At 37.6% G+C, this 14,313-nt stretch overlaps 1 protein-coding gene across 1 annotated transcript in view; it reads right to left on the minus strand.

Moving 5' to 3' along the window:
• Positions 1-7,830: 7,830 nt before the first annotated feature.
• Positions 7,831-14,313, minus strand: part of SLC39A12 (solute carrier family 39 member 12) — a 31,522-nt gene continuing 25,039 nt past the window's right edge. Inside the window, exons 12-13 of the mRNA XM_030445502.1 lie at positions 13,424-13,611; positions 7,831-8,447 (exon numbers count right to left, since the gene is read on the minus strand). Of these exons, the coding sequence (XP_030301362.1) occupies positions 8,319-8,447; positions 13,424-13,611 (317 nt within the window). The 3' untranslated portion in view covers positions 7,831-8,318. The remainder of the gene's footprint in view (positions 8,448-13,423; positions 13,612-14,313) is intronic.

The following is a 14,313-nucleotide window of genomic DNA, read 5'->3' on the forward strand; positions in this document are numbered from 1 at the left end:
TTTTTTTTTAATTTTGTTTTTTTTATTATTTTTTTTTCTTTTATGCTTTTTGATAGCACCAAGAAGTTGGTATGAACTTCTCTTGTTCTAGTTCTCCTTTCCTAGAATTCATACCATCCTTTCTGAGGTTCCCATGATCCAACATACACTATAATTATGAAATGTCTGGAAAAAAAAAAACTTCTGAGAAATCAGTTTTTCTCCACCAATAATGAAACTTCACACACAGTAGAAATTCCATGTCTGGGAGGTTGGGGGTTAGGGGTGTGGAATGAAATGAGAGGAAGGGAGCAAAAAACTCTACTTTACTCAAGTAAAGTACATTAGTACATTATAATTACTTCTAAAAACACAGCTGCATGACAGAGAATCGAGGTCAAGAATGGAGGGTTAATTAAGTGCAATCCAACCTAAGAATTTTGATGGCGTATTAAAATATTGCATGCTAGAAAAGAATTTACAACAAATAGTCATGTGCTTTCTTAGTCCACCCTAATAATGCTAGAAATGCTATGCCAGACAGTCAGCTACTGTGTTGTCTAGACAAATGGCAAATTCTTGCTAATTACAAGTACAAACAGCCAAATTAAAAAGCAGGTTTTATGGTTATGGTAATAGGAAATGATAGAAAATGGACTGTGCTCTCAGAAGCTTTTTTTCTTTTCATTAGTTGAGAGGGAATTGAAATCCTGCACACTAAATTATACTGATTTCATCAACTATGAATATGTATTTCCCAAAATATATGACAGTGAACATATGGATCATATTTTCAAGGCATGTCTCAAGATTAGGAGTTATTAAAAGTCATCTGTTTTGTAATATTTAAACTATTTCCAGAGTTAAATCTAGACTTCTTAGACATATTTTCCAGAAACATTTGCAGAGAATTGTGTGGGTTTTGTGTTTACTAATGATAATGAACTACAATGAGGAGGGGCTAATATTCTTTATGTGTAAGTTGTTTGTTTTGGCATTTACACAATCATCCACAAGAACTTTCTCATGGACACTTACTCATTCTGGCTTTCCTGTTATGTATCTGTTTTGCCCTATTTGTGTTGAAATGAAAAGAGATATGCTTCACATTTGTGCAGGATGATGAATTATGATGCAATTTAGAGTGCATTACCACTTGTATTCATTTCTTCACCTAACTACAGAAAGGACCTTATTTTAAAATGCATATTTTCCTCTGAAGCCTCTGAAGTGCATGCATCAGTGAAGTCCTAGAGTATGACAGATTATTTCTAATATTCATGGGACTCCTCATGGATTGTACCAGGGAAAAGAGTTGCATTCATGGCTATTTCTCAGTTGTGGATGTCATGACTACTGAATACTGTGATACCATCCTAGGCATACTGAACCACCAGAAGTGCATTGTTCACTTACACCTTTCTAAACCTGCTCATAATTACAGCTACTTTCTACTGAGTTGCTGTACCATGTATATAGATAACATTTTCTTGTATTCTTAAGAATTGCATACTGGGATGGCAGTCATAAAGTGGGTGTATTCTTCACAGAATCACAGAATTGTCATGACTGGAAAAGACCTCTAAGATCACCACATCCAACTGTCAACATCTCTCTTCCCTCTGAAAATCAATCTTAAACTTTAATAATTGATATCTTTATCACCATGCCCACTAAGTGCCTCATGTACAATTTTTTTAAATACTTCCAGGGATGGTCATTCCACCACCTCCCTGGCCAGTCGGTTCCAATGCCTAATTAGCCACTCAGTAAATAAATTCTTCCTAATATCTTGTCTAAACCTCCCTTGGAGCAACTTCAGACCATTTCCCCTGGTGCTATCATTAATCACTTGAGAGAAGAGGGCAACACCCACCTCCCTACAAACTCTCTTCAGGTAGCTGTAGAGAGTAATAAGGTCTCCTCTCATCCTACTCCTCACCAAACTAAACATTCCCAGTTCCCTCAGCCTCTCCTCATACGACTTGTTCTCCAGACCCTTCATCAGCTTGGCTGCCCTTCTTTGAACTCACTCCAGCAACTTAAATGTCTTTTTTTGTAGTGAGGGGCCCAGAACTGAATGCAGACTTTAGGTCTGCATTAGACTCAGCACCAATGCTGAGTAGAAGGGCTCAATCACTTCCCTTGTCCTGATAGCCTTGCTATTCCTGATAGCTGTTGTCTGGGATGCTGTTGGCCTTCTTGTCCACCTGGGAACACTGCTGGTTTACATTCATCTGACTGTCAACAAACAGCCTCAGGTCTTTTTCTGCCTGGATGATGTTCAGCCACTCCTTCCCAAGCCTGTAGCATTGTCTGGGGTTGTTATGACTAAAGTGCAGGACCTGGCACTTGCTCTAGGTACACTTGCTTGTAAAATGTTTGCACAGGAATATGAAGATGGACTTTGAAGTCCTGAAACTAGGACACACTTCCTACTAGGTAGTGATAAACCACTACTAGACCAGTGATAAACCCATGCAGGACCACCAAGACAATACCAACACACTTCAGCATGGACTACAAAAGACTGATTTACTTGTGTTTGTGTTCAGTAGTCACAGCAGTGGCTCTCAAACAAGAGAAAAATTGCTGGTCCCACAGTGTAGGTGATAGTATCTCCTCTGTGGTTCTTTGTGAAATTTCCAATGTTCTGTTTGCCTTTCTGAATACCAGAACTCATAAAATGTTACAAAAAATTGCTACAAAACCATTAGTATGGATGGTGGGGAAAAAGACACAAGAGCCTTTACCATATGGGTTGTCATATTTGCATAGTACAGATGAGCAGGTGGCAGGACAAGTGCTAGAAAGCTTTAAATGAAAATTAAGACTGGAATATATCATAAGAATTGACTTGTCTACTCCACTATGTGTATCTCTTGTCATGTCCCTGAAACAGGTCAAGTGTCTGCTGTCCCCTGGGAAAAGGACGAGGGAAGGTTTCTCAGCCAGCTGCAGTGGGACAAAATGATGTCACATATGGACATGTCTATAACACTGGATTGATGGTTGGTTAGTATTATCTTCAGCCAATATGTGAATGGTTGCTAGGCTGGTTTAGGTTGTCATGGAATCTTGTGCTTAATTGTTTTTAAATGTGTTTAAAGTCAGGGCTGGACCCTGAAGAGGGGGGGTGGAGGGGGGGGGTGGGCTGCCACATCACTCTCTGTTTGTCCTACAGATGGAATTTAGAGGTGAATCACCATGGCCCTGGCTGAAGTCCTCCTTTACTTATCACAACATTGTGGAAGGTTCCTCTGCAGAGAAGTGACATTCTCTTGGGTCACTCTGACTGCTGGGGTCCTGTGGATTATTGCACTGCAAGAGCCTGCACTCACAGGGTTATCAGCAAGTTCATTTTCATGTCATCCTTCATGTCCGAAGTTAAGCAATGTGAACAGTCTGAAAGTGTGCTCTGAAGTGAGCTCCTGCAGGATGGTAGAGACAGCTATAAAACCTTTGATCCTCCTGCTACAACTGCTGAAGTGCTGTGCTGAAGAATGCCCTCCTGGAGTCCTCTTGCCTGCTCTGTCTCCTGTCATCTCTGCAAAAAGTCTTGGCACCAGCCCTCTGCCATTCCTGCACCCCCAGCACCAGAACACCGGGCTGTGCTGCCGCTGATGGGAGCTTGGCAGTGACTTCAATGCATCCAGCTCCCCATGCAGGGTCTCCCACTGGGCTTGGTCCTGTTATCAGAGACATAAAAGGAAGAAGGAACTTCTCACATTCCCCTACGTGACCCAGAGCAACAGCTCTGTCTGTGGATTTTTTGTTCTTTTGGGGAGAAGGGAATGAAGGTGGATCTACTAAAATAAATTGCAGGACTTTGCTTTGATTAAAGCCATTGTGTGAGTGTTGCTTGTATTTACTGCAGTCACATTCCTACAGCTGCACTTACAATAGAGGGCAGCTTACTTTTAAGATGAGAGGAGAACTTGAAAAAAGCTTACAGTAAAGCAAGAAAACCTAACAACATTGATAAAGTATGCCCTCTTAAAATTATTAGCCCCAACCCTTACCTTGATATAAAACTTTTGATTTCTAGCTGCAGGCTAAAAATTGTTACAATGACAATATGCTTTCTCAGATGGAATGGCAAGGTGAAAGAAAATCAACCCAAATATCATATCAAACCCGTAGCAAAACTAAGCATGTTTTCTTATATGAAAAGGGTATTTTTCTTTCTGGAGAAATGCCACATTTATGCTTAAAGCATAAAATACAGCAAGGGAATAGATGGCAGTGTTTAAAACAAGCAGATGAGCTCCAGAAACTTCTACCAGTATTAGCAAAGCTGGCTGCAAAGAAGGTACTATTTATCTTAGGAGTCACTGGATAATGTGTAACATATACAGAAAAGAGAGGTGCAAGGTCAGCTCTCTTGTGCAGAGGAGCTCTAGTAGTCTGGAATTGGAAGCATTTTTTATGAGGCCCTGCTCCCTTAAACTTCCAGGAAAACATACTGTAGCAAACAAATTCTTTCAATTTTTTATTTTCTCTCATTTTCTGTGTAGGAAAGAGACATTTTCTGTTTTTTTCATCTTGAGAGTGCCTGAAAACTAAGAATAGATGAAAGAGAAATACTAACCAGATTCTTCCAGAAAAATTCCTGTATCTATAGATTCATGTATTTTAGGGTTTCAAAGAAACATTATGATTATCTAGTCAGAACTGCCTGACAAGCCGTAAAACCTCACTAAGTAATCTCTCCATCAGGCACATAACAGCTGTTGGAGTTACTGCATGCCTCTTAGAGAGATACCTAGTCATGATTTAAGGGCTGCAAGTGATGAAGTTATGCAGTCCTTACTCAGGATCTGACTCCGTGAAAACATTGGCATGTTATGTTTTTTAGATTTGGAGGAACTTAAAGAAGTTCCTGGCTTTAAATAGAGTCTGTATGAATAAAGTCTACAGAATTTAAAACAAATAAAAAAAGGATTAAGATCATCATGAAATTAATTTTGCACCACCTTGTCTTTTTTAAGAGCAAACTCCTGTATTTTTCTATACTTTTTCTTGAGATTCCTGAGAACACTGACCAAAAAAAAAAAAATACTTTTTATAATTTACTTTTCTAATTCATTGATCTGTATGAACAGCTTTCAGCCCTCTGTATGATTCATTGTAATAGAATCATAGAATGGTAGGGATATGAAGAGACCTCTGGAGATCATCTACTCCAGCCCCTCTGATAGAGCATGTTCATCTAGAGCAGGTGGCACAGGTTCACATCCAGGTAGGGTTTGAATATCTTGAGTGAAGTGGACTCCAGAACCTCTCTGGTCAGGCTGTTGCAGTACTCTCAAAATAATGAGGTTTTGTGCTCATGTTCAGATGGAACTTCCTCTGCTCCTGCTCGCACCTGTTGCCACCTTGTCCAGTCTCTGGGCACCACTGAAGAGTGTCTGGCCTCATCCACCCACCCTTTGGATAATTATAAGCATTGATAAGATCTCCTCTCAGTCTTCTTTTCTCCAGGCTAAACAGACCCAAGTCTCTCAGCCTTTCATCAAAAGAAATGCTCCATTGTTCCCAATACACTGTCTTGTCTGTTTTTTGTGTGGTAATATTCCACTTTCGGTATCTTTTTTAAAGAAAGTAACATCAAGAAAATTACAGCAGAGGCTTCAACTTTATGTATATAGTAAGGTAAGTTCTCTCACAAGCACCACAGGAATCCAAGCTGCCATATGCTAATGAGACTTGAGGTGTCTGGATATGACACCAGGTCAAAATGATGACTGAACTGCTTACTTACTGCCAAATACAGCAAAAGCATAGGAGCTCTGTGGCAGCAATAAGGATTGACTGGTACTCTGATCAACGTATTTTTGCCTGTAGTGGAAGCTGTATAAAAATACTTGGTTGTTAGATATGATCAAGAAACCTGATAAAAATATATAGCCAAAGATGGGTTTTTCTGAACAGATGCATATACAGCATGTTAACAGATCATGTCAGGATGTGAACCTATGCTCGCATGCAACTTTGAAGTACACACTGACAAATTACTTGATCTCTTTCAGACACATTGATAAATGGTAGAAAAATATGTCAGAATACAATAAAGTAGCCAAAATATGATCATATTGGTAATCTTCTTTTCTGTGGCAGTGAACATTATGCACTCATAAACACTCAAACTATGGCAGCTCTTCTCTTTGAAATAACAAATGTTTCCAATATTAATTTACACCATCTGATACTAGAATAGATTTTGCTTACGTCCAGTGGTGCCCTGCTATTGCTTGAATCGACTGTCAGAGCTGAAGGTCATGGATTGACTCAGTGCCAATACAAACAGATGGAATACTGGGAAACCACTTAAAAAAAAATAAATCTTACCTTAATAAAAGCAAGCAAAACTCCTGAAAACTGCTAACTCTGAGAAGAGAAGCATCAGTCATGGCTTTATAACTCATTTTTCAAAGACAAATCAACAGGAAAAGCAGTCATAATATTTGCACACCTAAATAAAACAAGCTAGGATTTTAATTTGGGGCTTAAAACAGCTCAGTTAATTTGCTTAGCCAGATAGATTTCCTGTGTGACCTTGAATAAATTGCCTGGGACAAGTTTTTTTTAATTTTGTAAATGTCTAGATGTGCATTTTGATATGCATTGGAGTATTTGCTACAGATTTGCATAACAAACAGCCACTGAAAACTTGAGTATATCTATCCTTTAAAATGATCTTTCAGTGTTTGTCCTGAGGCTGAATGTGTAAATGACTAGAAGTTCAAAAGCCCAAGAATCTGGGCTATTATAAACTGTGAAATTCAGAATTATTTTCACTTTAAATTGTGTTTACAAGGTAGTATGGTGACCATGAAGCTTTTGAGAACTTCTGACAGTCTAATCCAGGAATGTAGATCAATCCTTTCTGTAATGTGAAAATAATTTGACCTTACGACACATTGTGAGGCACACATCATATTGTGTCATAATGTAGCCATATCTTAAGCTTGTGTTAAGACAAGGGAAACAAAATATTCACTTGCTCCATTAAGAATATGTATTTGTTCTGTAACTTGCTCTCCCAAGTTCTACAGTTCATCAGAGGAGGCAGAAAGGATGCATTTCAAATCTCATTCAAAAATATAAATTAGACTAGGGGGAATTCCTTACAAAAAGTGGTATCATGTAAGTAGCAAAAATAGCAGAGTGTTGCTCAGTACCTCTTGGAAGTTGCTGAGCATCTCATAATCAGGGCTAAAATTCTACATCTGTTTCAGACTTGATTCTGCAATACTAAATTAAATGAGTCCTCTCAATTTATGCAGAATTCCCTTGAAACCAAGAGAACTAATTGAAGAAAAATCACTCAGGATAGGAGGAGTTGCACCAAGGCCCTAAGAGAGCACAGCCACATGCACTTTAGACAATTGAAAAAGCTCTTTCCACAATAAACATCATATATGTATGAATAAGCTAATTGCTGATGGGAAGACACTGTTGGTTTTTATCAAATGTGATGGCTCAGAAGCAGCATCTGGCTCAAGTAATCCCTTGATTTTAAGTGCCCAGAAATGATACCAGGGAAAAACAATTAAAACATATTTCTTATGATTCTTCATAAGCATTTGCTATGAACAACCATCAGAGGTGGGATAATGCAAAAAGTGGCTACTCTGACAGATGCTATAGTCCAATGCTTGACTGTAACAGATTCCATCACATGTACAAGGTACTATATTATTAGAGTTGAAAAAAGACATTGTCAGAACTCTAGACCATAAACTTCAATATTTACACTCATTCTTTACATGCCACAGTGGACCGGTAAGATATGACTACTGAACATCTTTATGTTGACAAACCAGAAAGTGCTGATCTTATGAGATTGCTGTACACCATTTGACAGTTTAGATTTACTATACCTTTTAGTTTTATAGAAATACATTTATTCTTTTTACTTAGAAGCAAAAACCACTTCTGCTTCAAATTATTCAGCTATGGTTAGTTCACTTTAATTATTTTATATGAAAATGTTTTATTCCTTTTTTCAGTCAGACTGGCAGAGATCACTGGCAGAGAGCATTGAATTAGAACAGTCTTGATAAAAACTAATCAAAAGTTTCTGCGAGTTTGAGCACGGGATCTGGTAAATTCAGTAGCAAATAAAACATAATTCTAAACATTCATGTTTACAAAAAAAAAATATTAAAATTACAAAATCTGAACAATAAGTTAATAAAGTGAAATAGTTATCAACTGTTCAGATACAAAAATCCCAGTAACTTAATTTATGTATCACTATAGCAGACATGACAACATTGTGAATAAGGCTATCCACTGTCATAAGTGGTACTTCAAGATTTCCAAGAGAAAACCTACATTTTAATTTTCTGTTCATATATAGCCAAAAGTAAGAGGCAAAGCCAGCCTAATAGTAATCCAAGGTTCTGTAGGAGAAACATCAACCAGGGTCGCCGTGTCTGAATATGAGTCATTTCAGGAAGCTAAAAAAAGAATAAGACACCAGAATGAGAGCCAGATATATTAATCTCTGGGAAAAAAAGTCTTATGGGAAAACAAAGTTCATTTAAAAAGTTTCAAAATGCTGAGTTCCTGAGTTTATCTATTATATCTGTAGCTTGTTCTATACGTTGTAACAATGCCAGCCTTGAAGGGGAAACACTTAATTCGATGAAATTCTACCCATTTTAATTCTTTTAGTAGCACCAACAAGAATTTTAAATGACATTCCAAAGTTTGCCAACTTCTCAATAGTTTTTAGTAATTTTATACAGTTGTCTGTAAGGAATTGCTTATTTAGTAAAATTAGTTATTTCCTTTGTGGGAATAAACTACTTTGAGATTTTTTGCTTCATTACTATATATAGGGTCAATCCTGCTTTTACTGAAATAATTGGCAACACTCCTATTTACTTAGACTTTAGTAAATATACAAGTAAAAATGGGATTTTTAAAAATATGCTTGAAAAAAAATTAATATTTTTCTCTGAGAGTTTTAAATCAAGTAAAGGAGCAACAGCTGTATATAATCATATTAAAAGTGACGTGCGACACCAGGAGAGACACTTTCATGTTACTTTCATGTTAACTCTGGAAATAAATATAGACCAATAGCCTGGTACTGACCTTTGGTTTTGGTTGTGTTCTTTTGTTTATTTGTTGTGAACTTCGAAACAAGAGTGTACAGTCCTGAGACTCTCCCATCACCCCTTCCTGTTCCACTCACAGCCTGTGCTTGAATGAAGCTACTTATTGTCTCTGCTTTTTAGAGGCTTCTCACAGGAGCTGTAACAGCATCAGCCACTGGGAGACAGTGGAGTGGTGCTGACCAAAAAGTCTAACAGGGTATTTTTACATCTCTTTGCCTTGCTTGTCCTTCCTCGTGTCAGAGGGGGGTCTCCTGCTCTGCTTCTCCTGCATGCTTCTTTCTTTAGTAGCTGGCACAGGCCCAAGAGAAACCTGTAGTGGAAAATCTACCTCCACTTAAAAGTTTTTTGTAAAAATACCAGGTAAACCCTGGTACAAACATCTTTGTAACACTAGGCAGTGGTTTAAATTATGGTACAAACTCACATCTTAGACATTCATGTAGTTATGTTTCATTTCTATTTAAGGATCATCAGAAACTTTTTTATCTAAAGCAAATGTAAACACCTCAAAGATCTGATGTAAATCAAAATCTGAACTGACAGTTTGTAAGTGTACTGAGCTGTGTATATAAGTAAACACTGTTAATTAAGATGTGGGCCTGAATCCAGGGCTCCAGTCTAGATCTTTGGTCTTTCTTGTTTAGCCTTTTAATCAGTCTATTTTGTCCTCTTCCCTAGTGCCTGAGTGAACAAGTTCTTTAAATCAAAATTTTTCCTGTCCCTCTGCAAGAGCTTGTATATTCTCTTGTCACTGTCACTGCCAATTCATGAGTTACACACACGCACAGTAGGTTTCTAAGAACGTTTTTCAAGTTCCTGTGCTATGACCGATGCAGATCTCTACTCCTTCCACCTAAGTGAGTGTTACCAAGCACACAGACCTTTTCTATAGAAGTATCTAGTGTGATATCTCAGCTTGTCTCTGAAAATAAAAGCTGATTGCTGACACAGTACGAGCAACTCCAACAAACAACACAGTATCAGGAGAGTTCCCCAACTCTCCTGAACACAGATGTGTGTGGTACAGCAGAGAAAAACTTCTTGTTTAGGAAGCAGAAGCCTGGTCAACTGGCATGTGCAAACCACTATACAAATTAAGAGAAGATAGCACCACATCTAAGCTGTTGGATGTCATCACAATTAGTAATGCTTGAAGTCTGTTGGAGGCAAAAGAGGTAATGTTATTCAAGTTCCCACTAATGTTATTCTGTTCCCACTCCAGTTCATGTTATCATGGAGCCAGAGAAGATAAGAATTAGAAAGTTGCATGTTGAAAGAAGCCATAAGGGACCATCAACCATGTGCTGGCTAAACCAGAGTTCCATCAAGCTGAGGCACATATGGCACAGCTGCTCCATTGCAACAGCATAATAACTCACTTTTTAAATACCCTTCTTTCCCCAATATAGGAAATATTTTTAAGGTTAGTCAGAAAAAACTTCAGCTAGTTGCCTCAGGAAGTGATTGGCTAGCTCCTATTTCTTTAATATACTTACTGTCCTTGCTTTTATCTCCCTCCTTACAAATTACACATACTATCTGAACTGATATTATCAGAACAATCACTCAGAAATGACGCCCTAGTCCTTGGCATTTCATACAATACATGTGATTACATAAATAACCATAACAGCTACTTCATAGATACTCATTTAAGAGTCTGATAAGGAATTTTCAAGTGTGTTTTCCAAGAGGAAAAGGGGACGTCTTCTCATAAAAATAGTTCACTAGGAGTGAGTTGCTCTGTTCCATTCCATATATTGGTGTCTTGAGTTTCAATTCAGATTAGATTTATGTTAAAGAAAAGGTATGTTATTAATGAAAGGATCTTTGGAAATAGTGCAAAGGTATGATTATACTTATCACCTTTTATGACATCAAGTACAAAAACGTCTCACTGTACTACTTATAAAAAGCTGTTTTTCAGGGAATTTAATTTTGGTGAAACAAGTTATCCCAAAATATTACTCACACACATATCTTGAAGCAACAATTTATGTTGCAATATAATACCTGTACATCGTGCACATTTGCAAGCCACAATATTCTCCCACCTTCCCTAGTCACTGGGAAGATGAATTTTTTCAGAATTTCTTGGTGAAAAGTGATGACAGATACAAATAATTTTATTTTTTTGCCTTTTCCTTGGATTTTTAGAATTATTAGCCTTCCCTACTTGCTAATGTAGCTAGAATAGCCCCTGTAGAAAGGAAAGACCTTTAACTAAGCACAGAGGAAGTTCTGTGCAACCTTGACTTTAGCAGCAGTCTCACAGTGCTGTCCCCTCAGTGAACCTCACACCCCTCAGTGCCTCTCAATGCAGAAAACAGAAAGACACTTGAGTCTTACTTAGCTGCTTACTTAACTCTTATCTAACTACTCCTCTAACAAATATGAGAAAACCCATAAAACAAATACTGAGAAATATAGCTAAGGTTTGTACACCATTTTTAGCATTTATACTCCATTGGCAGTAACACTGATGAATACTGTTTGTAGACGAGAAGGAATGCAAGAGAGAACAGAAATTATTTCTGTGAAGAAAGTTGAAAAATACATAAAGTCCAGCTTAGTTTCTTTTGAGATGTACTTAAAAAACACATGAACTTTTCAGATCTCTAGATTCCTGCAGTGCTACATTTTAAAATAAAATATTAGCAGTGATATTCAACACTTGTGCTTCTGAAAAACGTAGGTGAGCAACCCAGTGGCAGTTCTTTTGCAAAAATGCAGAGAAAGGGTGATAGGATATTTTGTTATTATTAATATTAATAAAAGGGAGGGGAGAGAAATAGGATCCTCCCCTCTCTATACCTCCTTTCTCCTCTTCACATCAAGAACTACATTATGGTGACAAGCTGAGGACAAGGGAAAATATTTCCCTGTCTCTGCCTGGAATTGTGTCATCTCCTAGGATTTACAGTTGGCACATTGCTTTGGAGACTCATGGGGAAACATGGTGCTGTTCTGGGAATTTGTGAATCTCTGATGGATGCTGATCCTCCATTGAAGGAAAATTAGGTCTAAATCATTCTTAACCAAATTAGTAAAACTATGCCAATCGAGTAGGTAAGCTGTGCCACTTAGAAATTTCTCTGTGTCAGAACAAGATGCAACTTGGTACACAGTGTTCTTGCCTCTTTTTTACCACCTTAGTCAGGAATGCTGACATATCCACAAAACTTAGGCAGCCTGTAGGAGCACTTTTTATTCACTCTAGGTTTGTTAGGATAGCAAAAATAGACTCAAATACACCCAAGGTGTAAGCTCAATCATTGCAAGTAGATTTTTAAACAGGTTATAACACTGACATGGCATATCAGGTTCAAAGTATTATGCTTGAACCTGGTAAATTATACCTCAGGCATGAGGTGGGGGATGGTAGTGAACAACAGAGAGCCAGGGTTGGGGGGAAAAAAGTAATATTTTAGGGAAAGACAGACCTCTGTTTTTTCCTGATCTTGATCCAGTCACTCAAAATATTTGGTCTTTGTTCAGAAGCATGCACGTAACTTCTCATTAACACACTCTTTTTGAAGAGCTGTGAGACTTAAACTGGCAAGGCTACTGAGTTCTACATTGTTACAAGTGTAACAGCCATGTTTTCAATAAATGATGCTGCCTGCAGCAAAAAGTTCTTCCAAAGCCCTTAGACCTTTCTCTTAATGTATATATTCACATTTTATGTCAGATCATTGCTATTGAACTGGAAGTATAGAAATTATGGACAAATACGGAAAAGTAGAGACAAGCTGATGGGTCTTGAATTGCCTAGGAGCTCATCCAAAACACTCTGAGAGAGAAAGGCTGTCTAGAAAGAAGAACAGGATAAGCATCTTGCATTTTACTTTAGAAACAGCAAATTGTTAAAACAATGATTGAAAAATACATAAAGAACAGGGTAGAAAAAAAAAAAAAAGAAAAAAAAAAAGAAAAAGTAACCATTTTTTTTCAAGATTTAAAAGAAAATCCAGAAATCAAATGCTTCTTTATGTTGTACTAACTCTATCAGCCCTAGAAATACATAGCTTACCTTTCCCCTTTAAAGGTACTTCATGTCTATCTCATATATTCCTCACCTATTAGCCTTTATTTCATGTTGTTATTACTAATTACACTTATCATGGCAGTAACACCATGCAAAACCAGACTATGTCTCCAAGCACTGTGCACACACAGGGCAGGTGACAGCTCTTCCCAAGAAGCCCATGAACCCTTTTTTCCTCCAAGTTAATCCACTTGCATTTGCCTGACACTCATCTATAGTGTGGCTGTGTTCAAAGGAAAATATAATAGACTGATGTTCTCACCATTTCTGCTAAAGATAAATACAAGAACATTCCAGCTGTAACAGTAAAAATCCAGTTTTGAATGCATAGGTCAGTTGATACAGAAAGGCCAATATAAAGTCCTAAGAACGCTGTAAGTGCACTTATAAAATTCATCAAAATTGCAATCTTCGTAGGGAGCCCTGTACTTAGCAGCACAGCAAAATCTCCTGCATAGAGAAAAAGACAGAAAATCTGTTATTCAGCTCATAAATGCATTTGTAAGACTCTTGGTAATAAAACATGATGGAATATGATTGATATTCACAAAGATAGTGAGTGTTGGAGAATTGCCCTTAGATTTCTCTAAAATTAATTATTAATTCATCCTGTGTGAAAAAACCAACAAAACTAAAAAACTTGTATTCACTTGTATTTGTTTAGCTGTTCCTAAACATAGCATACAGTACACAGGAGTGGATTTCTGTTAGTTCTCGATGTTCTATGATATTTCCAACTTGGATAGATGCAAAAGTGAAGTCACATGCTTTCCCAGAGCTTCTAAATCTTTCTCCATTGGGAACGTGCCAGCTCAAATCATGTGAGGATATTTGCAGCATGGTCTCTGAGTGCTTCACAGGTGCTGCAAGTCAGAAAACCCCATGCCAGTCTGATTTCAGTTTGAGTTTAGTTCCACTGATTTCAGACCTGGTTTTCTTCGGTAAACTGTACATCAGAATCTCAATCACAGATTTTTCTTCTAAAATAAATTATTTCATAACATGTCCAAGGTAAATGATACTGGAAATTCTCTGTGAGTACAGAAATGCCACTTTGTCAGTTGGGCACTACTTTTCCAGAATTAAGAAGGTCAGCTTTTGGAGTATCTTGGTCATTTCTTTCTTATGTGAAAGAGTTACCAAATTTTGCAG

The sequence above is a fragment of the Calypte anna genome, chromosome 2 (assembly GCF_003957555.1).
Source record: "Calypte anna isolate BGI_N300 chromosome 2, bCalAnn1_v1.p, whole genome shotgun sequence".
In the NCBI taxonomy this organism is placed as follows: Eukaryota; Metazoa; Chordata; class Aves; order Apodiformes; family Trochilidae; genus Calypte; species Calypte anna.